At 42.5% G+C, this 22,081-nt stretch overlaps 1 protein-coding gene across 2 annotated transcripts; it reads left to right on the top strand.

Moving 5' to 3' along the window:
- The first annotated feature begins 849 nt into the window (after nt 1-849).
- On the top strand, nt 850-21,560 carry zc2hc1a (zinc finger, C2HC-type containing 1A). Of its 2 annotated transcripts, XM_056299580.1 has the most exons (10): nt 850-937; nt 1,696-1,769; nt 4,477-4,593; nt 5,196-5,222; nt 9,979-10,120; nt 10,989-11,131; nt 12,354-12,459; nt 13,729-13,798; nt 14,220-14,333; nt 18,019-21,560. In XM_056299580.1, exons 1-10 carry the CDS (start codon nt 922-924, stop codon nt 18,152-18,154), a joined length of 945 nt encoding a protein of 314 aa, XP_056155555.1. In that variant the 5' UTR covers nt 850-921; the 3' UTR covers nt 18,155-21,560. The 2 variants fall into 2 exon arrangements, with proteins under 2 accessions (XP_056155555.1, XP_056155556.1); XM_056299581.1 differs by lacking the exon at nt 5,196-5,222.
- The last annotated feature ends 521 nt before the right edge of the window (nt 21,561-22,081 follow it).

The following is a 22,081-nucleotide window of genomic DNA, read 5'->3' as shown; positions in this document are numbered from 1 at the left end:
AAACACAGTACTCTTCTTGTAGAGAAGGGATGGGGGCTGTGGGGCCATTCGCTGACATATGTTTATTGTGGTGTAATATCATGGTTCTGTCAATGACTCCATTCAAAGGACACATGTGTTCAATAGGGTCAGTATGGCAACTTCAGAGTATTTGCTCTGGTGAGCTGACCAAAAGGGAAGTGTGTACTACTTTCATTGTTTTGTTTTTGTTTTTTGGCATCTCTATAGCCACCATTTATAGGCTTACACATCAGACATTAAAATGTCTGTTATCATAAAATATCTTCCTATATATTTAATTTATATATTTTATTTTTATCTTTAACAGCAAAAAGTAAGTAAAAGTATACATATTGCAATACTTACGTGTATGTGTGTGTGTGTGTGTGTGTGTGTGTGTGTGTGTGTGTGTGTGTGTGTGTGTGTGTGTGTGTGAGAAAGAGAGAGAGAGAGAGAGAGAGAGAGAGAGAGAGAGAGAGAGAGAGAGAGAGAGAGAGAGAGAGGGAGAGAGAGAGAGAGAGAGGCTGTCAGTGGGGGCTGGGGGTAGGGGGCCTGTTGATTAGTCTGAAAGCCATTATTGGATTTGAATTTAGGTGAGGTGTCATGCAGTACTCCCTACTAGCGGTTCCTATATAAACTACCTCAAATTAAGGGGCTGATGCAGTATACGCACACTCCATTTTACTCAACATGGCACCTCCCGCGCCCCACCTGCCGTTCAAAACAAACCACACATCCCCTCCCCTACCCTCTGCCTCGCTGCTCGTCTGCCTCCGCGAGCTTCACAGCAACAGCCAATGACAAGCTTCGATACTGCCACGTGTGGCAGGCTTCCCAGACAAGCCAGTTGCCAGTGGCAGCAGGCAGGCGGACGGACGGACAGTTTAGACAAATAGACAGACGGTGGACGGCAGGGGAAGGATGGATGAATACGAAGGTGAGATATCCGGTTCAGGCTTTGTTAGGGTCACCTTACAATCATATTTTAGCATCTCTCCGTTTTCTGCATGTTTACTGTCGGGAATTAAAGCAATTTGAACTCGTCTTTTCCCCGGCCGACCTCTCTCTTTTTTTGGTTTAGTGTGTAGCCCGAGCAACGCTATACAGGGCCGAGGATGACGCCGGCCTGTGTCTTTGACTGGGTGTGTTACATTACATCAGTGTTAGCTACCGAGACGCAAGCTAGCCGGTCTAGTCTACGTTTTGGTCGTCGGCTTGTGCGTATTTGTAATGTCGTCGGCGGTACTGAGTAAAATGGTGAGCTCTAGTCAGACGATAGCGATTTTCAGTTGCACACTCATGAGAATTAAAGCTCTAAAATCAAATCTATTAAACTGCCGCCCCATTCTCCCTTGATGTGGAATCATAAATCTTGCCGGCGCAGTTAATCTTGGAATTAGCTTGTATAAAAGTCATGGTAAGATTAGCAGTTGCGTTCATAAGGTCTCACTTGGAAGAATAATTGACATTTTCAGGGGGCCATTTACTTTATGATCGCTCACACACACACACACACACACACACACACACACACACACACACACACACACACACACACACACACACACACACGATCAGTACAGTACAACTAATGTAGGCCAAACTTGTGGCCCCAAAGCTCAATATGAATGCCCCCCCCCCCCATCACTCCATTCTGTTCATTCACTCTGTTGCCATTTTGGCTATTTGTGACAGATGGTGATGTTCCTTCTGTTGAGGACCTGGTGCCATGCAACATCTGTGGAAGACGCTTCTTTTCAAAAGTCCTGGTAAAAAGAGCCATTCTCTACTTTTGGGTCATTTGTCATGTGCTTATTGGTATTATTTCCAAGGAGTTCCCTTTCAAACAGCAAGATTATGAAATAATGACATTGTAGGCCAACAAAAGATATTAATAGCTAAGTAGAAAAAAATATATCATGTAACGGCAGTGTTGTTCTGTTGAAAGCACAATTTGAGTTTGATTATGTTGTAGGCCATTGGAAGGCTCTGTGTGTTGATGGTGTTTTCCACAGTGATTATCAGCTGACAGAACAGCAGCTCTTTGGATGAATGGTGTGGGACTGGATACATTCCAATCGGCCAGTAGGGATCTGTGAAGCGCATTTGAGAAAGAAATAGGGAAATTCTTTGAATTTGTGGGCAGGTTTAAAACATTGGCTTTTATCAACCCGATGCTGAGATGTCGATCAAAACCAGGATTCTGGCAGATTGGAGGGTATAGGGCTCCTTTTTTGTTGATTTGAATTTGTTGACAATACATTTCAACTCGAAAAGGCCAAAATTTACACACGTGAAGCCCCATTTGGGCCACTTTTTATTGCAAGGGCGTAATGCCATAGAGTGTGCCCTGTTGACTCTCATCTATTGTTGTTTCATGGCTTTCTAAAGTACTTTGAAAAACTGCAAAATAATTTATACATAAAGTTGCTTTCAAGTTAGGGGGTAGATTTTATTGTTATTATTATTATCACTCCAGTTGTCCATGTTATTGCTATGTGAGATTCATGATCACTTTGTAATCACCAGTGGATGCAAAAAAAAAGAGAATTTAAACCTGCTGTCTGAGAATACTTTGCATCACATGTGCATTTATGTGGATGTGTACATATTTGAAGGTATGTCCATATCCATATAAAATGTAAAAATATTGCAGTAGACAAATATTGGAGACGATCAACTCTACCTAGTAAGGCTCCCTGTCACTTGTTCACATAGTGACAAAGTGATTGCTGTAGCAAAAATAGCTAGAGATACATCGATCGATCGGAACTGGCTGATTTTCAGCTTGATCGGTCATGACCAGTGACTGGCCAGTCAGTCTCAGATATATCCGATTTCGTGCTGGTATTTACAAGCATGTGCTGTATGATGGTTCACATCTCATACACAGGGGCACAGACAGTAATGTCACAGCCACACGCACGCTAAAATATGACGTCAAAAACCATCGTTTACTTTGGGAAATTAAAACATGTTAGATAAAGTGGGATGTACTGCAATTCATTTTCAGTTGGATTTTATTTGTGCAAAAAAAGCTCTGTCCAGTAACCTGGAGCACTTTTTTATTTATTTTGAGATTTGTTTGAGTGAGAGTGAGAGAAGTTCCTGTAACCTTGGTGCAGTTTTGGGGAAAATGTAAGCGTTATTTAGTAGTCAGTGTTTCATTATGAACATACAACTGAAAGTTCCATTAAAATTAAAGTTACAAGGGTGTCCAGGTAGCGTAGCGGTCTATTCCATTGCCTACCAACACGGGGATCCCGGTTCGAATCCCCGTGTTGCCTCCGGCTTGGTTGGGCATCCCTACAGACACAGTCAGCTCTGTGCATAACTGTAGTCCACTGACTTCCGGTTTCTACTGCAGCGGTTATACCAGTTTCCTGTTTATTGATGTGTGCTATTGACAATGGCATATTTTTCGCGATGCCCGCAAGATTTACCATGGATAAATGTCAACAACATGCACAGGATTGTCGACAAACTTTCACCTGCACCTACCAGCAAATGGGCGAAAAGTTTCAAGTTGTACATATCAAGTCATGTCCACAATTATGAGGATGAGGATATTCACCCTCATAATTGTGGATATGTACAACTTGAAACTTTTCACCCATTTGCTGGTAGGTGCAGGTGAAAGTTTGTCGACAATCCTGTGCATGTTGTTGACATTTATCCATGGTAAATCTTGCAGGCATCGCCAAAACTATGCCATTATCAATACCACATGGCAACAAACAGGAAACTGGTATGACCACTGCAGTAGAAACCAGAAGTCAGTGGACTACAGTTATGCACAGAGCTGATTGGCCATGTCTGCGGGTGGGAAGCTGGATGTGGGTATGTGTCCTGGTCGCTGCACTAGCCCCTCATCTGGGTGGTCGGGGTGCCTGCTCGGGGGGAGGGGGAATAGCGTGATTTTCCCATGCACTACGTCCCCCTGGGGAAATTCCCCACTGTCAGGTGAAAAGAAGCAGCTGGCGACTCCACGTGTATCGGCGGAGGCCTGTGGTAGTCTGCAGCCCTCCCAGGATTGGCAGAGGGGGTGGAGCAACGACTGAGATGGCTCAGAAGAGTGGGGTAATTGGCCAAGTACAACTGGGGAGACAAAGGGGGGAGGGGGAATCCAAAAAAAAGAAAAGTTACAAAAATGTTTGTGTATGCGCTCAATTATAGTTCTTGGGGGGGGGGGGGGGATCGGAATTGACCAAAATTGGAATGGGCAGGTCAGACTTTTTAAAAATCGGAAATTGGAATCAGTCAAGAAAATTTCAGTTAATTGCATCTCTAGAAATTGCATTTCCTTACTCTGCCACTTACAAATAGGTAAATGTGGGATTAGTTATTTAAACAGCTTAGAGGTTTGCACAGTGAAAAAAAAATACATGTAATGACTCGTGTTGTTAATATGTGCATTTAAATATTACAGATTAGCTTTCACTACATGTACCTTTTCCCCTCTGTATGTCCCTTCAGAAAAAGCATACTTCCATCTGCCAAAAGGCAGCGAACAAGAGGAGGAAGGTGTTTGACTCTAGTAGACAGAGAGCCGAAGGCACAGATATCACCACCATTAAACCCATCAAACCAAAGGTGAGACTACACTTGATCAGGGAATACTAAATCCAAAATTATTTTATTTTATTTATCTCTCTTGAGATCTGCCATTTCCACATCCTTATCTCTAAAAGGTAAAAACACTGTGTGATGAACTTATTCATTCATTCAATCAATCATTGATTCATTCTTAAATCCACCCTGAAATAGTTAAAATACAAAATGTAACAATATGGCTTTGCTCAACTCCAACACAATTCATTACCACTTCTCGGGTGTGCTCTGAATTGTAGGCCAAATCATTAGTCAAGAGGTCTCAAAGTTTAACAGTCACTGTAGTAAACCGCCACACAGCGCAAACCAGAGTCACTGTCAGGCATTGTGTTGAAGCTTTGACACAATTTGTCAAATCCACTTGGCCCCTGAGATAAGAAAAACTTTATAGTTTAGGTGTCGGAGGAGGGTCAGCTGTTAAAATTTTGGTACCTGCTCGACTAGACTAAAGTCATTTTTTATTGTACATATTGATAAGCCTTATGATGAAAAGCTTATGCAGTTCTGCTGCTCTATTCATTACCTATATTTTTGTTGTCAAATGAATCTTTAAACAATTTAAACCACTCTCAATTGTATTTCAGTCACACAGTTCATCCGCCACCGAGAAAGTAAGTTGACTTGTCTTTATTTCACTCGCCTTTTATTTTGTGTAATCATGTATGTGTTGTGGCACAGACGTGTGCCAAGGCCTAATAAGTGATCTGCGGAAGACCTAAACACATTCACCCTCACTGTGTCTGGCTTTCTTAGTCCTGCTGTACTTCAAAAGTATTGCTGACTTGTAGCTTTACACTTTGCGTCGACTTGCACTGTTGTTTAGGAAAAAATACTTTGATCTATGGGATTTCTAATATTGGGATTTCTAATATTTTCTACTGATCACACACTGTTTCTACTGTTAAGACTATTCAAGCATATACATTTACTTTTTGAATTTATTTTTCTCCCTACTGTGTTGAAAACATTAATTCTAGTTTCTTTGGCTGAGCTAATTCCTTTGACTCTATCCTCAACTTAGTTTAACCACTCCTCTTAAACTGCAGAGTTTAGTATTTGGCTGCACAGCAGTAGAGCTTGTCATGGAGTCCCAATGTAGGTCGCCCAGCCTGGGTGATGAGGACTTGCCATTGCTTCTGTCCTTGCTTTTCAACCGCACTGCCTGGCAGTTGATTGGATGGCCCCGTGAACAAGGAAGCAATGCATTATTCTGTCTTTATCTCAAGCTCAAGCAACTGCTGTCAACTCACTCTATATCTGTCTACTACCAGAATAACGACAGCTTTCACGTCTAATTTAGTGGCCTAAAATAGGACATTGACTAAAGGTCTTATGGATGTCAGATCACCCCCTACCCCCTCCTATTTACCTGAAAATGGTGAGTTGGTGATCCAGGCTGTAAGAGGGTTTTAAGTGACCATGCTGGTATGCACACAAAACTGTGATCGTAATGTGATCAAGACAGCAATAGCCAGGAGCCATGTAAACATTGTACTCTGAATATGCGAGTGGGTTTTTTGTTTTAGTTCGAATTTACATAAGCACAGTAACATATATGCAAGGCTCAGTGTTTTCAGTTTTTACCGATTTTCACCGAAAAATACCCAGATTTTTAAACTGATCTTCAACCAGATTTTATGTTTCCACGGATCCAAAAGTTGTTCTTGTTTGTGTGAGGTTATGTAACAGTGTCCTCTTGTGGCGAAATTCGGCATGCTGGATTGCTTTGAAAAATAAAAACCCAAAACGCTAAGCCTTGCATATGTGGAGTACTTTGACATCACTTGCATTAATAGAGACCATGCTGAAAATACCCTTTAATCAGGTTTTTGTAAGTGTCATCATGCACGTGTAGCTGGTGACTTAGTTTTTTTTTGCCAGAAGCACCTTGCTTGAAAAGATAATGAGGTTGAATATGCACGATAAGCACATTTCACATAAACATGATTGTTAGAAATGTGTGTTTATAGAATGATGTAAACAGCCACATCACCTAAAATTGTTTACATTTGATATTGACCACATGGTGCGCATGCAAACATACCCATTGATGCATCGTGAAATTTTTTTTCACAATGACCATTTTACTGCTATTTTCATCATTTAATCACTCTGTTTGGCTAATGTAGAGGCCTGTTTAACCTGAGTAGGGTAACCAAATAGGAGTGAACAGGAAGCCAATGTGGCTATCATGTTACCACGGAAGCAACTCCCGTGGGCTAATTCTGTCAGAAGTCATCAGTTTTGCAATCCACTCTCTGTCACTGTGGGAAAAGAATGCCTGATAGGCTGTAGGCCTGAATATATATGCTTCTTACGTTTCAAAATGTAATATGAATAAAATCAATGATCCATGATGACGTGGTCAAGATATGTTGACCCCTTCACCATTAAAAAAGCATCACATTGAGCATTGTCACACACTGACTTTTAGAGTGCGGTTTTCTAAAATAGTGGCTAGTTTAGACTGATTACCCAACAGATATTAAATAGCAGCTTGGTTTTTGACCTAACCTAGAGTGGATCAAGAAACACAGGTTGAAACAATGATTGGCTTCTCTGTCCTGATGTCGCTGTTCTCTTTTTCAGGGACAGCAGGCATTTTCTTGGTTATGGGATAACGCCTGGTTTCCTAATTAATGGAATTGCATTGCTGCTCTTCACAGATGATGTGGTTTTGTTGGCTTCATCAGAACGCAACCTCCAGCGCACACTGGGGAGTTTTGCAGCTGAGTGTGAAATGGTTGAGATGAGAGTCAGCACCTCCAAGTCTGAGGCCATGGTTCTCTACTGAAAAATGGTGGATTGCTCCCTCCGGGTTTGGGATGAGTTGTTGCCTCAAGTGAAGGAGTTCAAGTATCTCGGGGTCTTGTTCACAAGTGAGGTTAGGATGGAGCGGGAGATTGACAGGCAGATTGGTGCAGCATCCGTGGTAATGTGGATGTTGTACTGGACTGTTGTGGTGAAGAGGGAGCTGAGCGGGAAGGCAAGGCTCTCAATTTACCAGTCAATCTCCGTTCCAACCCTCACCTATGGTCATGAGCTTTGGGTAGTGACCGAAAGGGTGAGATCACGGATACAAGTGGCTGAATGAGTTTCCTTGGTAGGGTGTCTGGGCTCAGCCTTAGCAATAGGGTGAGGAGCTCGGACATCCGGAGGGAGCTTGAAGTAGAGCTGATGCTCCTTCGCGTCAAAAGGAGCCAGTTGAGGTGGTTTGGGCATCTGATAAGGATGCCTCCTGGGCGCCTTCCTCTGGAGGTTTTCCGGGAACGTCCAGCTGGGAGGAGACCCTAGGGTAGACCCTGGACTCACCGGAGGGACTACATGTCCAATCTGGTTTAGGAATGCCTTGGGATCCCCCAGGAGGAGCTGGAAGGTGTTGCTGGGGAGAGGGACGTCTCGATTGCCCTACTTAGCTTGTTGCCACCGCGACCCGACCCCGGAGAAGTAGCTGATAATGAGATGAGATGATGAGATGGATCCGGGTCTGAAAATGGGTTCAGGGCTGATGCAGTGCCAATAATCTAAAAATCTGTTAATGACTCTAGATCATATCATGAGAAAATAACGCTGTTAAGTGAATACCACATATATCTTTCTACAGGAATTATACTGTGCTGCCCCTATAAGATAGCTGGCAGAGTGTTGACTGTGTGACGTTGTTTGTCTTATGTAGCCTGCCGTAGTTTGATTTGTACTTGGAGAGCTTTGCAAGTACAGTTGTTCTTTCTCCTGTTCATTTTTCTCTGCCTGAACCCTAGAAAGCGTATGTCTGTAAGTAATCAGTGTTATTTGATTTTAGGGGTTAACTTTTTTGTGACAATCACCTGAGAGCAGTGGTGGGTAGAGTAAACAAAAACGGTACTCAAGTAAAAGTATTGTTGCTTTTTATAATTATATTTACTCAAGTAAAAGTAAGAGTACTTGTAAAAATAACTACTTGCGTAAGAGTAAAAAAGTACCACATAAAAAAACTACTCAAGTAGTGAGTAACTACATTAGATGTGATTTATGACATCAATTACATTCAAACAGGGCCCCAACAGGTAATAACAAATGTAGTTTATTGTAAATATTATTTGTCATATCCAGAACCAGACAAATGACAAAATAAGTGCTCTTAAGCACTGTTTGATGTAAAAAAACAAGAAAACAAAATTGTCACTGAATCCTGAAAGAAGAGGTTTGGATGCAATCTGCATCATGTGTGTGTGTGTGTGTGTGTGTGTGTGTGTGTGTATGTGTGTGTGTGTGTGTGTGTGTGTGCGTGTGTGTGTGTATACACATGCATTCAGTGTACAAAACATAAAAACTTAAGCATAATATAACTATACCTTGAAGTTTGAAAAGAAAACAGGTCCTGGATGTGTGGCCAGGAATGTGCATGTGCCTCGTCGTCCTCTCCTGAAGCAGGCGGAGGTGTTTCATCTTCAGCCATGATCATGAACTACGTTGGAAGGGGTCGTGGAGGGGAGGGGGTAGGGCCACATGCCGGTCACTCTGCGGTGTGTGATTGGCTGATAGCCTACCGTATCTTATCTCTCACTGTCAGAAAATCGCTGTGTGAGCCCAGCTGAATATAGAAATTATTCAATGTATCAGTAAAAGTAGCGAGACGAATGTAGCCCAATGTAACACAGTAAAAGTACATATTTTTATCATGAATGTACTCGAGTAAGAGTAAAAAGTATTCTGAAAAACCACTACTCTTAGAAGTACAATTTATTTTAAAAAGTACTCCAGTATATGTAATGGAGTAAATGTAATGCGTTACTACCCACCACTACCTGTGAGTTATTTGTAGCAATTTTTAGCTCGTGTAAAAAAGTTAAACTATGTCAATGCTAATTGTGCTAGCTTGTCCATGTGGTTTCCAATGGCGGTTAACTGTAATAGCTAATGAACGATGACTTACTGTTTGTTGGTGTGAGCAAGAGGGAAATACATTATAATTGTGAATTTGTATTTTTATTTCTGTATTTCAGTTTCACAGTGCTTCTGACAGTAAACATCCTAAACTTACCTGCTGTCTTGTGGATGTTTATTACGGAACCTGTTTAGCTATCTGCCATGCTAGCAATCATGTCTACGTGCTAGTAAGGGCAGAATATATGCAATGAGGTTTAGTTTTCCTACAGATGGCCGTGTATTTTTGAAATTATTTTCAACATGGGCCCAATCCTCATGTTAGTTAGCTAGTGCATAAATGAACATATGAATATTTGATCAAACTACGAAATACGCTAGAATTGTTGTTAGGAGGCAGTGGCAGCAGTGGTGGCTTTCTCATTTGGATCCTTGGTTAAGAAGGAGCAAAAAAACTCTTTGGCTGTAACACAGCATCATTTATGTGTCCTGTCCTGCCAGGCGGAGCCCCCCAAGAAGCCATCTAACTGGCGCAGGAAACATGAGGAGTTTATTGCCACCATCCGGGCAGCTAAGGGTGTCACCCAGGCTATTAAAGAGGGAGGGCCTTTACCCCCACCGCCCCCTCCTTCTTACGACCCAGGTGACGCACAAGCACACAGACTTAATGGGGTTAAAAAAATCATTTTGTGGTAACTGTCTTAAGACTTGCAATTGTGTATTCATTTATTTAGTTTGTATGCACTTATTAAAAAGACAACAGAGTTTCTCCCTATTTATGGTTGCACATGTCACTGTCAGTATAGAGATTCTTGATACAGCATGCATCTACGCAGCAATTGACTTTGAGATATCTCTTCATAATTTTTTTTTTTTATTGCAGAATCAACCTGTAGACTTTTATTGTTTATTGAGGCAGTGGATAAATAGAGAGCTAGGTGCAGGAAGAAAAGGTGCAGACAAGATTCATTTCCTATGGCACATGTTTTTTGACCATCCTTTGGAACAGAATTTTGATTTGGTTTACTGGCAGAAGGTTCCCTGTTGCCTCACAGCAAGAAGGTCCTGGGTTCGAACCCTGGGGTTTTCCAACCTTGGGGGTCATCCCGGGTCGTCCTCTGTGTGGAGTTTGCATGTTCTCCCTGTGTCTGCAGTGGGTTTTCTCTGGTTGCTCTGGTTTCCCCCACCATCAAAAAGACATGCATGTTAGGATTAATACTCCTGTCTGTGCTCTGACCGAAGCATGGCAAGACTAACTGGAATTGGTCCGCGGGTGCTGCAGGGCGGCTGCTCACTGCTCCTAGCTACACAGCTAGGAAGGGTTAAATGCAGAGAGGAATTTCCCCACGGGGATTGATAAAATATATCAAAATGTAAAAAAAAAAAAAGGTCAGAAAAAAAATCATCCTGACATACTACTTACTGCTTGTTGAGTTGTAATTCAGCAATATGTAGAAGTTATAACCCTGCAGGGTAGATCCACAATTTCTTACGTATTTAACTGCTTGTAGACTATATCCAGTGCCCGTACTGTCAGAGGAGGTTCGGTGAGAATGCAGCAGATCGACACATCAAGTTTTGCCAAGAGCAGGCTGCTCGTATGCCAAACAAGGGCAAGTCAGTAGAGACTAAAAAAACTCCAACTCGGACGCAGGTAAGAGCTGATGTGCACATCATGCATAAATCACTGCGTACACTTAAACACACACACACACACACACAAACAAACAAATGCAAGGAACTTTGCAAGTGTTACTTAAAAGTCTTTAGACACCATAATAGCCAAATTTTCCAGAGTAAGGATGACAAAAACTCCAGTCTGACAGACATACTATGTCAAGGCCAATTAACACCTTTATCTAGCTTTCCAAGCCAATCAGTCAGCCTTTTATGTTATTTCACACTCAAAAATTGACTTGAGGTTGTTTTGGATAAATCTACCTAGCAGCAGGTTTATTGTTATTTGCCACAGCATTGAATAAAGGAGGAGTCACAGTCTGCTGTAATCCACAATCCTGATTTGTGAGTTAGGGAAGATATATGTTCTATTTGTGTTCTATTGTGTGTATTTTATTGTATAGTTTCTACTTTTTACTTTGCATTTGACTGTCCACTGCAAAGATGCATGAAATGTACAAGGGACAGGAAAGAAACTCAATTATTTTCTTAATTTGTTTTTTTGTTCACTGGCAACAGTGGCCATCAGGCTATTTTTTATTTATTTGTTTTAGATTATTTTTTGGCATTTTCCACCTTTATTTGATTGCGATAGTAGTGAGAGACAAGAAAGGCAGGGGAGAGAGAGAGGATGACAGGCTGCAAAGCGCCTGGGTTGGATTCCAACCCAGGCCGCTGTGGTAAGAACTCAGCCTTATATGTGGTACGCGCTCTACCAGGTGAGCCACCAGGGTGCCCTAGATCAGGCTATTTTTTTTCTTGCCCGGTGCGGGATTCGATACAGGGTGTACTGCACCACAAGGCGACATCACTAACCGCTCGGCTAAAGGGTTAGACTGATCAGGCTATTTTTAAATAGAAATCTTACACATGATGGTGAGTTAGCCTCCTGCCAAAGTACAACAGTGTGTACCAGTATAGCAGTGTTAGTGTGTATCAGTTTTTGGCTACTGCTGATCTTCTGCAGTTGACCAATGAAACTTAACATCCATCCATCCATTATCCAAACCGCTTATCCTGCTCTCAGGGTCACGGGGATGCTGGAGCCTATCCCAGCAGTTATTGGGCGGCAGGCAGGAAGACATCCTGGACAGGCTGCCAGCCCATCACAGGGCACAGCATGAACTATGATATGTTTTTGTGTTGTGTTCATATTGCTCTCTTCATTTGTGTAATGGTGGTGCCTCCCCTCTGCTCAGTACAAGGCTCTTGCTCCAGTGAAGAAGACCAACTCCCCTGCTGTGTCAACCATCCCATCCGTCTCCTCGCGCTTACCACAGAGATCTGGCTCTGGACCATCCACTGGTAAGAACACAGCTTGATCTGTGTTGATGGAGCATCCCAGAATGAGAATACTGCACCGGCATTAGTGACAAGGTCCACTAACACTAACAGCCCTATTTTGGTATAAGTGCAAAGTGGCATTTTCCTGAGGTGCAGTCATGTTTTATTCTTATGCTATGCCCATTGGTGTTTTGGTGACTCACTGCATGCTGAAGTGGTAAGGAAGATGGGGTGGGGGAATACCACTGGCAATCCAGTGGTGCACTTCAATTTTTTTTGTCAAGAATGACCCTGATTTGTGCCGCCTGCCTGCTCGGACCAAGTCAACAGTGTAGTGCAAGATGCACTCGAATTCTGGGCTATTTATGTCACTTTAGATGGCGAAAGTGCACCCGAGTAGACATCCACATCTCCATTTAGACATGGGTTTCTACTTTCTAAAAGGTTTAATGAATGTTTAACTGTTGGGATTGAACCTGCCCACCTGTGTTAATTGAAAGAAGGTGGAAGGTATTCCTATTTATTCTGTGTTTAATGCTCATCAGAGAGAAGCTGTTCTTGTAAAAGAAGGTAAGTAATATTCAGATAGCTATGCCATGAAAGCTCATATTTGCAGATTGTATCCTGTTGTTGTTGACTGATAGTGCATTGAGATAAAATCTTGTTCAAATTTTCCTGATGATTCTGCACTTCCCGTACATAATTTCTTCTCAAGAGAAACATTTTCTGTGTGGAAAGCTCCGGACTGCATTGTCTTGCTTCCATCCCCAAGTTGGCAGAGCATTCAGGTGCACAGTGCTACTTTTAAAGGGAAGGGAAAATAGGAGATTTAATTGATTCACTCAACACCAGCCCCAGTGATGCCTGCTGTATTTACCCTAATCCTATCGTATCCCATTCTTAAATACACTGAAGGTATATGCCTCCTGCCAAGAAAATACCAAAAGTTCATTTGCCACACTGTGCATATTTCACATTATACACATTTTCTGTGCATTTTCTGTATTTTGCGATGTGAGCCTTGATTCATGACAGTAAGAACATACATTTCTAACCAGCTGTTTTTTTGGTATGTGGACTGTACGTTTTTTTTCCAAGAGGACTATCCAATGTCTATACTGTAAGAGGGAGGTTCAATAAGAATACAGGGTTTTGGTCTAATATAGTTTGGGAATGAAAAGATTTGAAGCCACTTTTGTTTAGCAGTATTTCAGCTGCTTTCAAGGTTGATCTGTGTTTGTTTAAAGGCGCGCTCTCTCTCTATCTCTTTCTCTCTCTCTCTTTCTCTAGGAATCCCATCAAGTAAGACCTCTGCAGGTTCAGTGAGGAGTATTCCGTCTGGTCTAAGTCCTTCATCAGGGTCAGCGTACACACTCACAACACCACACTCTTTGTGTGAAACACTACAGACCGGCTGAACAGATTTTAATTATACTTATCCCAAGTAATTTCATAAACAGTCCAGCACTCCCTTTGGTTATCTGTTCTACCATGAGTCACTGGATTCTATTTTTAAAAACAATGTCTTATCTTGCCGACCACGCTTGCATGCTCTCTGTGTGGTTGTGTGGTTAGAGAGTGCAGCTGTTGAGAGATAGGTGTGAGGTGTGGAAGAAAGAAAGTGGGTAGTAGGTTTACATAATTTGACTCTGCTCCACAATCCTTTCCCCCACCAAGCTCATTGCAGCTTTGAAAAGTGTGCTTTATCTTTTCAAACCCTTTCAAGTAACCATGCAATTGACTCATTCCCCCTTACTTATGTTCTCTCATATATCCCTCAGTATGGGCAGTAAGATACGGGTGACGAACTCTGGCTATGGCTCCGCAAAGCACACTCAATCTGGATTGGGACTTAACAAGCGAAATGTCTCTAATGTAGACAACTACAACTACAGGTGGGTCAACATGCAGGTATTTTTTTTTCTTCTCGCTGCAATCCTTTGACCAAGCTGTTAGGCAGTTGCAAGAGAAGGTATGGGAAAGTTACAGGTGATGGAGTAATTTTAAAACAACAGCAAATAGTATTGCAAAAGGTAGTTAAACTTTCTGGTCACTTTTGATTGTTAGATACTGACCTCTTGAGGCTGGATGCTGTATTGCACGCAACTGTAACTACAATTCCCATTCCCCTTAAGTTACAATGTTACAATTTCATTTAGCAGACGCTTTTATCCAAAGCGATATATACATCTGAGAGTTAATACAACACAAGCAAGGATCTAGTCAGGAGACAACAATGTAAGTAAGTGCCAAAAAACTAGGTTCAAGTCCGATAGGACATAGGTGTCAACAGGCAGTGTACAAAGGCAATGCATAGGGTACATAGAAGTAACTTACTGTGGTTAAGGTACACATGTGATCATTTCCAAATTTGACCTCACTTTTGCTAAAGGCAGAAAAAAAAAATTATTTGTTAAGGATAAATCTATTGCAGATTTGTAATTTAGAGTTAACTGGTTATGTCCCTCGTTATTGAACCAGACTGATAACCTGACTGATAACCACTGGGTGTGTTAGAGTAGATTGATGACAATAATCAAAAAAGCACTATAGAATTGTGATCGTTAAAGTTATGCCATTTATTTAAATGCCATCTTAAAATCAGCTATCGACTGCTATGTTTCTAATTATAGTATTTTCTCAATCCTTGTCTGTGCCCAAAACAAACAGGTAGCAGAAGAGCCATACCTCATTAAACAGGGTTAAAAATATGTCACATACATTTATGTGACATTTTTTCACACGCTGGGGGCGTCTGGGTGACGTGGCAGTCTTTTCCGTTGCCTACCAACACCGGGATCGCCGTTCGAATCCCCGTGTTACCTCTTGCTTAGTCGGGCGTCCCTATAGACACAATTGGCCGTGTCTGCGGATGGGAAGCCAGATGTGTGTATGTGTCCTGGTCGCTGCACTAGCGCCTCCTCTGGTCGGTCGGGGCGCCTGTTCGGGGGGGGGGAACTGGGGGGAACAGGGTGATCTTCCCACACACTACATCCCGCTGGTGAAACTCCTCACTGTCAGGTGAAAAGAAGTGGCTGGCGACTCCACATGTATTGGGGGGAGGCATGTGGTAGTTTGCAGCCCTCCCTGGATCAGCAGAGGAGGTGGAGCAGTGACCGGGACGGCTCGGAAGAGTGGGGTAATTGGCCAGATACAGTTGGGGAGAAAAAGGGGGGAAAAGCCACAAAAAAAAGTCACATAACAAGGAAGCAGTTAATAAAAGCTGTATTGCAAGACAGCATAAGCATTCATTAAAAAAAAAAAAGGAAAATTCCTATGAAATATTTTATTAGTCCTGGAGAATTTATACGCTACAAAAAACTCATTGTAAAAGATGAGCATGCAAACATGTAGAGAGCCAAACTTGGTTATGCCGATTCCTCCAGGGGAGGAAAAAAATATTTGACCGAACAGGGCCTCCAGTTAAGAGGTTGTAGAAAGATTCTGTTGTTTGGAACTCAGGGGGATGGGTCTCCAACTAACCGATAGGTTGTTCGCTACTCAAGGTACAGCAACTGCACATTTATAGTTTAAAAAAAGCGTTTTATTTATGGATAAAAAAAGGTTCAACAATATTTCATTCTGGTTCATTTATTAAACATACTGTAATTTTTTGAAAATAAAAAATGTGTGACATGTGATGTCGCATGAAACCCATGAGACACGTCGCCAAACCTGTAAATCTACCCTCAATTTGACTATCGGGCTCATGTGAATGCAAACCAGAGTTGATCTTCATCAGAGTTGTATTGCAGTTCCCCAACTTGAGACCGAGTAACATTTACCAGGCAATGATAGCTCAAACAAAAGCTGTTAGATTTCTATATTAAGGTGCTTTTACAGGAGTGTGAATAAATCACAAGGATTGTATCCACAACTTGTTCACGCAGGCATCTGTCTGACGCTAGAGATTTATTGATAAGCCTTTTAAAATTAAGCACGTAATTATTTACACCTGTGCATTAAGTGATTTTCTGACCATTTGATGGCAGACAGTAGTGTTAAATAGAGTCAAAAAACACACCCACACACACGCTCTTCAGCCCTCCCTGTCTCTACGATGGTCAGAGTGTAACAAACAACATGCTCGCGATCAATTTTTTTCATCAGATTAATGTTTGCTGAGGATTCAAAAGTGACTTCAATGTCATTTTATTTCTTTTGGACGTGTAAGTACACAGGTGTTTGCTAACATGTTAGCCTAAGAACTTGCTAACTTCATTCTGTCTGTGATCAAGGGAAACTGAAGTCTGCGGTGTTGATACTCGACGCAATTACAGAGTCACTTGATCCAATCTCAAAAATATTGTTTAATGCAGCTTTCAGCAGTTTTGACTGATATCTATATATATACATATACACACACACACACACACACACACATAGTATGTGTGTATGTATATAGAGATATTCATATATGTAGTATTATTGATAGCACAGATGTTCCATGTTGATGGTTCCTGCCCAATGCTCAAACCAGTCCACACCTGTCACATATATAATTTTGAGATTTTGTTGATTTTCAAAAACATGATTAGGATTGCTTAAATATACAGGCACAAATTTGTTATGATGATGAGTGTAACGGTGCGGTTGCCCGTTACCGCAGAACTAGCCGGCATCCTACATTCCGGATCAGAATAAACTAGACGGACAACAATATTGACAAATGGGTGTTTGTTGGCGCACACGATTCACACGCACACTCCGACAGTCAGCGTCACTCCACAGTGTACGGACGGCATCGCAACGCGATCGTTCCCGCGTCTGCAAGACATAAACATACACGCAAATGTAATATTACTTGGCGTTCAGATCGGCCGGCTGAATGTTGAGAAATTATGGACTGTTTAGCCATATCACATGGACTCATCAGGTACTCATTGTTGCAGTTGACGGTCTTCCGGTTGGAGGGGGAGAGAACCCGACGGAAAGTCGGAGCGGACATTTGAACTGTGGAGGGCGTGACGTCATAATTGATGTGGGGTTAAGTGTCTGGGATTAGAGGGGTGTTTGGGTCTGTGATAGATATTTATGGTTATTTATGGTGTTGTGTAATGAATTGAGTAATTGTCTTTGGATAGAGTTGTTTATTGTAAGATGTTAGATGTATTTAATTATATTTAAACAGAGAAAGTATATTGTTGTAGTTGATTGATTTGTAAAGTGCAATGGACTGGACCAGGGAATAAAATGCCGGGCCAGGTTTCGGTTAGGAGAGATTGGTCTGAGGTGAATAGGGGTAAACACCTGTCTATAGGCCAGGAATTTGGAATGCCAGGATTGAGTGTTATCTTTTGAGTTTAATTATTGAAGGTAAATTGTAGTTTAAAGTTTAGTTAGGAATTGAGATTATATTGGGAGTTTTATTTTTATTTTTTCCTCTCCTGACCGGCAAAACTTGATACCATAACTAAGACAATAAATCCGTCTTGTCATTTTTGATAACACTGCCTCCAGTGCATCACTGCTCGGCCAGCTTGGCTACAATGAGTTTTTAGCAGCTCCATATTGTAGTATTATTTGGGACAAGTAATTGGCACGCAAGCTAATGCTTCGTCATCTTTCTCAATCTTTCAGGAATGATGCCAGTGCTTGTAATGAGGTGGACAACGATGGAATCAAGAGCAAGTTCTGCCATGCATGCGGTACCAAGTATCCTGTAGAGTCTGCCAAATTCTGTTGCGAATGTGGAGTCAAGAGGATGTGCATCTGAAGAACGAGAGAATAGAGGAGAGGGAGAACGCATCATCTGAATACGCCGATACCCCAAAATAGATTCCCCACCACATGTTACATGGAAGAAGTAAAATGGGCCTGATCCCCCCCCCCCACACACACACACACAAAGACACATGTAGAAAGATGTTACATTTCTCCAGAAGAGAAAAGCTTATTTTTATTCATAAATGACCCTAAATTCATTGTGCAATTTTACATTATTAAATAAAAGTAATAGATCAAGTCACTACTGGGTATGAGCCAGTATTTAGGACTTTGGGTCCAAGTTGACAGTATCTGTGCGAGGACTGGTGCATCCTCCTAGGAGAATGGACACATGGAGTATAAGGGGACTGAGAGTAGGAAAAAAACTAATGAATCGGTTTGGAATGTGAAAATAGAGAGAAAGCTTGAAAGGCTACAAAGTAAGTCCTTGTGATAGCCCTTGAATCCCAATCTACCTTGACCAGAAGTCCACCCCTCTTGTCCCGCTTCTCTCCATCCCCCTCACATTCAAAGTCTCCCCTCATTGAAGTGCAATATGATTGACTACTGAAAGAGACAGTGTGTTATGTGAAGAGCAGGCAGACCCGAGGTTTTCTTGGGAAAGTTTTCATGTTCATTTGATAGGAACCGTCCCTAACTTTTGAGTTATTTGGCATGACCCATTTGGATTTTCTGTTTGCTTCCAGGCAAGTCCTGTTTAAAACTCGTAATGCCACCATCTTGCGGCAGGCCTGACATTTCTTCACAAGGGTTTTGAAGTGTAGCATTACTCAAAACCCTATTGAATCTTCTGTTTTATACACTGAAATTGATTATTTTCTTATTCTAGTTGACTCATAGAGTAAAAAATAATTTTCTGCGTCTTTTTGATGTTATTTGAAAAATCAAATTTTTTGTTAAATTTTGTATCAAACCTTTTAGGTACAAGGATGTGTTCTATTTGTTATCCCCCCCCCCCCCACAGTATTTCTTTTTAATCAGTATTAAACTAAACACAGCAGGTTGTTAGGATCATTAGTAGGTAATGTTCATGTACTTGTAGCTTGCTCTAAATGCTCAACACACTAAAGTGGATTTACTCTATTTTCCTGCTTATACCTCCAATCTGCTACTCGTGCTTATATATAAATATATTAAGGCACATACAGCGTCATCATTGGAAATCAGCATCCTCTCCTTGATTTCTGGTGTAGTGTAAATGCTGTTCAGATTAGGCAACCTGTGCTCGGACACATTTGCAGATGCGCAGTATATGATGTGGGGCCGCGGATACCTGTTATGAAGGGTTGTTGGACTCCTTTCTTCAGTGTCAAGTGGCCTATCCCAGCTTGCATATTTCAGCCTCGGTATTAAAGGGCACCTATTATGCCATTTTTCAACAATTTAATATAAGTCTTTGGGGGTCCCCAAAACACGTCTTTTGAGTATTTTTGCTGAAAATACCACTCAAATTCAGTGTTGTAGCATGCCTCTATACCCCTCTGTTGACCTCTTGTTCAGATTACTCGGATTGAGTATATGCTAATTTTATGCAAATGAGCTGCTGCAGCCCACGCCCCACTCCGTGATGTCATTGCCAGGTGAGAACGAGATGTAAACAGAACCTCTTTAATCCAGTCCACCGTGTTGACTGGTACTTGAGGATCTTCTTTGAGTGTGAAAAATAACAAATCAGTCATTGTGTATATCGCCATTCGCAGCTTCACTGTGCGGGCCGTGTGTACGTAGACTTGCATGGCTTCCTCTTTGAGACAAGCATATGCTACTGGCAGGATCAACCAGGTAGCCTCATGTCGCCGAGCCCGGCTGAATGGACTGGGCTGGGCGGACCCGAAAACCGCAGCCCCGTTGGTGGTGGGGGTGTACGGACGGGTAGGTGACGGACCCCGCAGCCGGGTTCGGTAAACATCGGGCGGGGGTTTGACCCTCGCTTTGAGGAAGAAAAAACATACTAAACGTGCGCTTCAGCGTGCGAGGATTTTGAGAAAATGTCTTCCGGGAAGCGCCGCGAGGTACACACCGAGTTCTTGGACCGGGGGGGGGGCGGCGGCGGCGGCGAACCTCGCGGCGGGAGCTGTGGGCTAAGCCCCGCCGTAGAGCTGACGAGCGGAGCAACGGAGAGGACCAGGCGCTAGAGCCCCGCCCACTCGGCACTCAGCTCGCTGCAACAACAACAATCCGAAAGCCGGCCGGCGGAGGCCCTCCAAAGGCGTGTTAAGTTAAGTTAGCCCATTGATCGGGACACAAAGACACAAAGCGAGTCCGGGTATGGTGTAGGCAGCCCGGCCAGAGAAAGCACCTGGGGCACGGCCGACACATCCCCTGGCTCTCACATTGAAAATCGACAAGTCTCCTGAAAACCTGCCGAAACCCGTCACACACTAACCGTGTTTTGCCAACTTTAGCGGGAACGTTGCCATCAAAAATAAACTTTATCCACTCAGCTCTTCTGCCCTCTGAGGTTGGGAGCCGACGTAGCGATTTGTGCGGGTTATTGCAGCCAAGAGCAGCGCATTTCCCGTGCGAAGACACTATGCTAGCTAGCTGCAAAAAATGCCGCCCTTTATAGTCACGTAAGGCAGGTGGGTGGAGATGTTCAACTGAAGGCGGGGTTATTATAATGAGTTTCCTTCCGTGACGTAAAGGGCGGAAGGATATTTGAGCGGCTTGCTGGGTCTGAAATTTTTTCAAAAGTTTTCATTTTGGCTGCCCACAACAAAATGACTGGGTTGTTTTACATCAATGTTTGTGTGTTAGTAGGCCCATCAGAGACTCAAATGTATATGCAAAAACACTGAAAAAGTGAGTTTTGCATAATAGGCCCCCTTTAACACTGATGCAGCAACTACATGGAGGCAACTGCATAGCAACTGTCCCACTATCTATTTTAGAGAAGGACAGCTGAAGTCAAAAAGGGGGTCTACTTGAGGTGTTATGAGTAATTATCATTTGCCTTGAGAGAAAAAAAAACCTCTCCAGTAAAGTGCCGGTAAATGGAGTCGAAAACCATAGAGAGGAATGGTCACCGCACACTCACCAATCCTACCAGTACACCTACCAGTCCGCCAGTACTACCTAAAGCAAATTTGTTAAAACTTTGATCATATAAATAACATTTTGCATTGTAGCTACAAGTGTGTGGTGACTTTCTTCTGTCATTCACTAACAAATACCTGTCAGTCATGTCACTATGATTAATTCATTTGCTACTTTGAACAGACAATTGTAATACATTCCCCTATCTTCCTTAGAACAAACTGTATTTTACTGTACACTATAAGTGCTGCTTTAACGGACTGGATGGATGCATTTGCCAATACTGGATACGACTTTGTCAGCCCAGATACATTCATGCATTTAATTGCTGTGTATAGCCACTATCAATAAACTTCTATGATGAAAGCCACGGTGCTGCACTGTCTGTATGGGTGTGTGTGTGTGTTGGGGGGGGACTGGATGTTGGAGGCTACTGACAGGTGTTCATAGGAAGGCGTGCTGACAATAACAAGTCCAGTGAGATAGATGAACTGGTCAAGGATGCCTTGAATAAGTTGTTCTCAAACTGTGGTGGTCATCATCATCATCATCATCATCGGCAGTCATTCGAAGTGAGTACCCTCTTCGTTTGGTTTTCTACTTGTGGGTCTTCAGATGGCTGTAGAGGCCGATCCGTGATCCACATATTTTGGTGCAGTGTGGACATGGGAACGTGTTGGTGGTTCATGGTGGTGGTTGAGCCTTTTTCTCTCTCCTCACAGTGCTGTCACTTCTCTCTGTGGCACGGTGGAGTTCCATTTCTGTGGTGGTACGCAGAGCAACTCCTAGTGATATGCCAGGTAATCGGAAATTTGTTGTATGCTCAGGGTAAGCGGTTTGGATAATGAATGTCGTTTGCGCTGAGAAACTTGCAAAGCCA

This window comes from Lampris incognitus, chromosome 19 (assembly GCF_029633865.1).
Source record: "Lampris incognitus isolate fLamInc1 chromosome 19, fLamInc1.hap2, whole genome shotgun sequence".
Classification (NCBI taxonomy): Eukaryota; Metazoa; Chordata; class Actinopteri; order Lampriformes; family Lampridae; genus Lampris; species Lampris incognitus.
The sequence above is the reverse complement of the archived record's forward strand: the minus strand, read 5'-3'. Positions and strand labels throughout refer to the sequence as shown.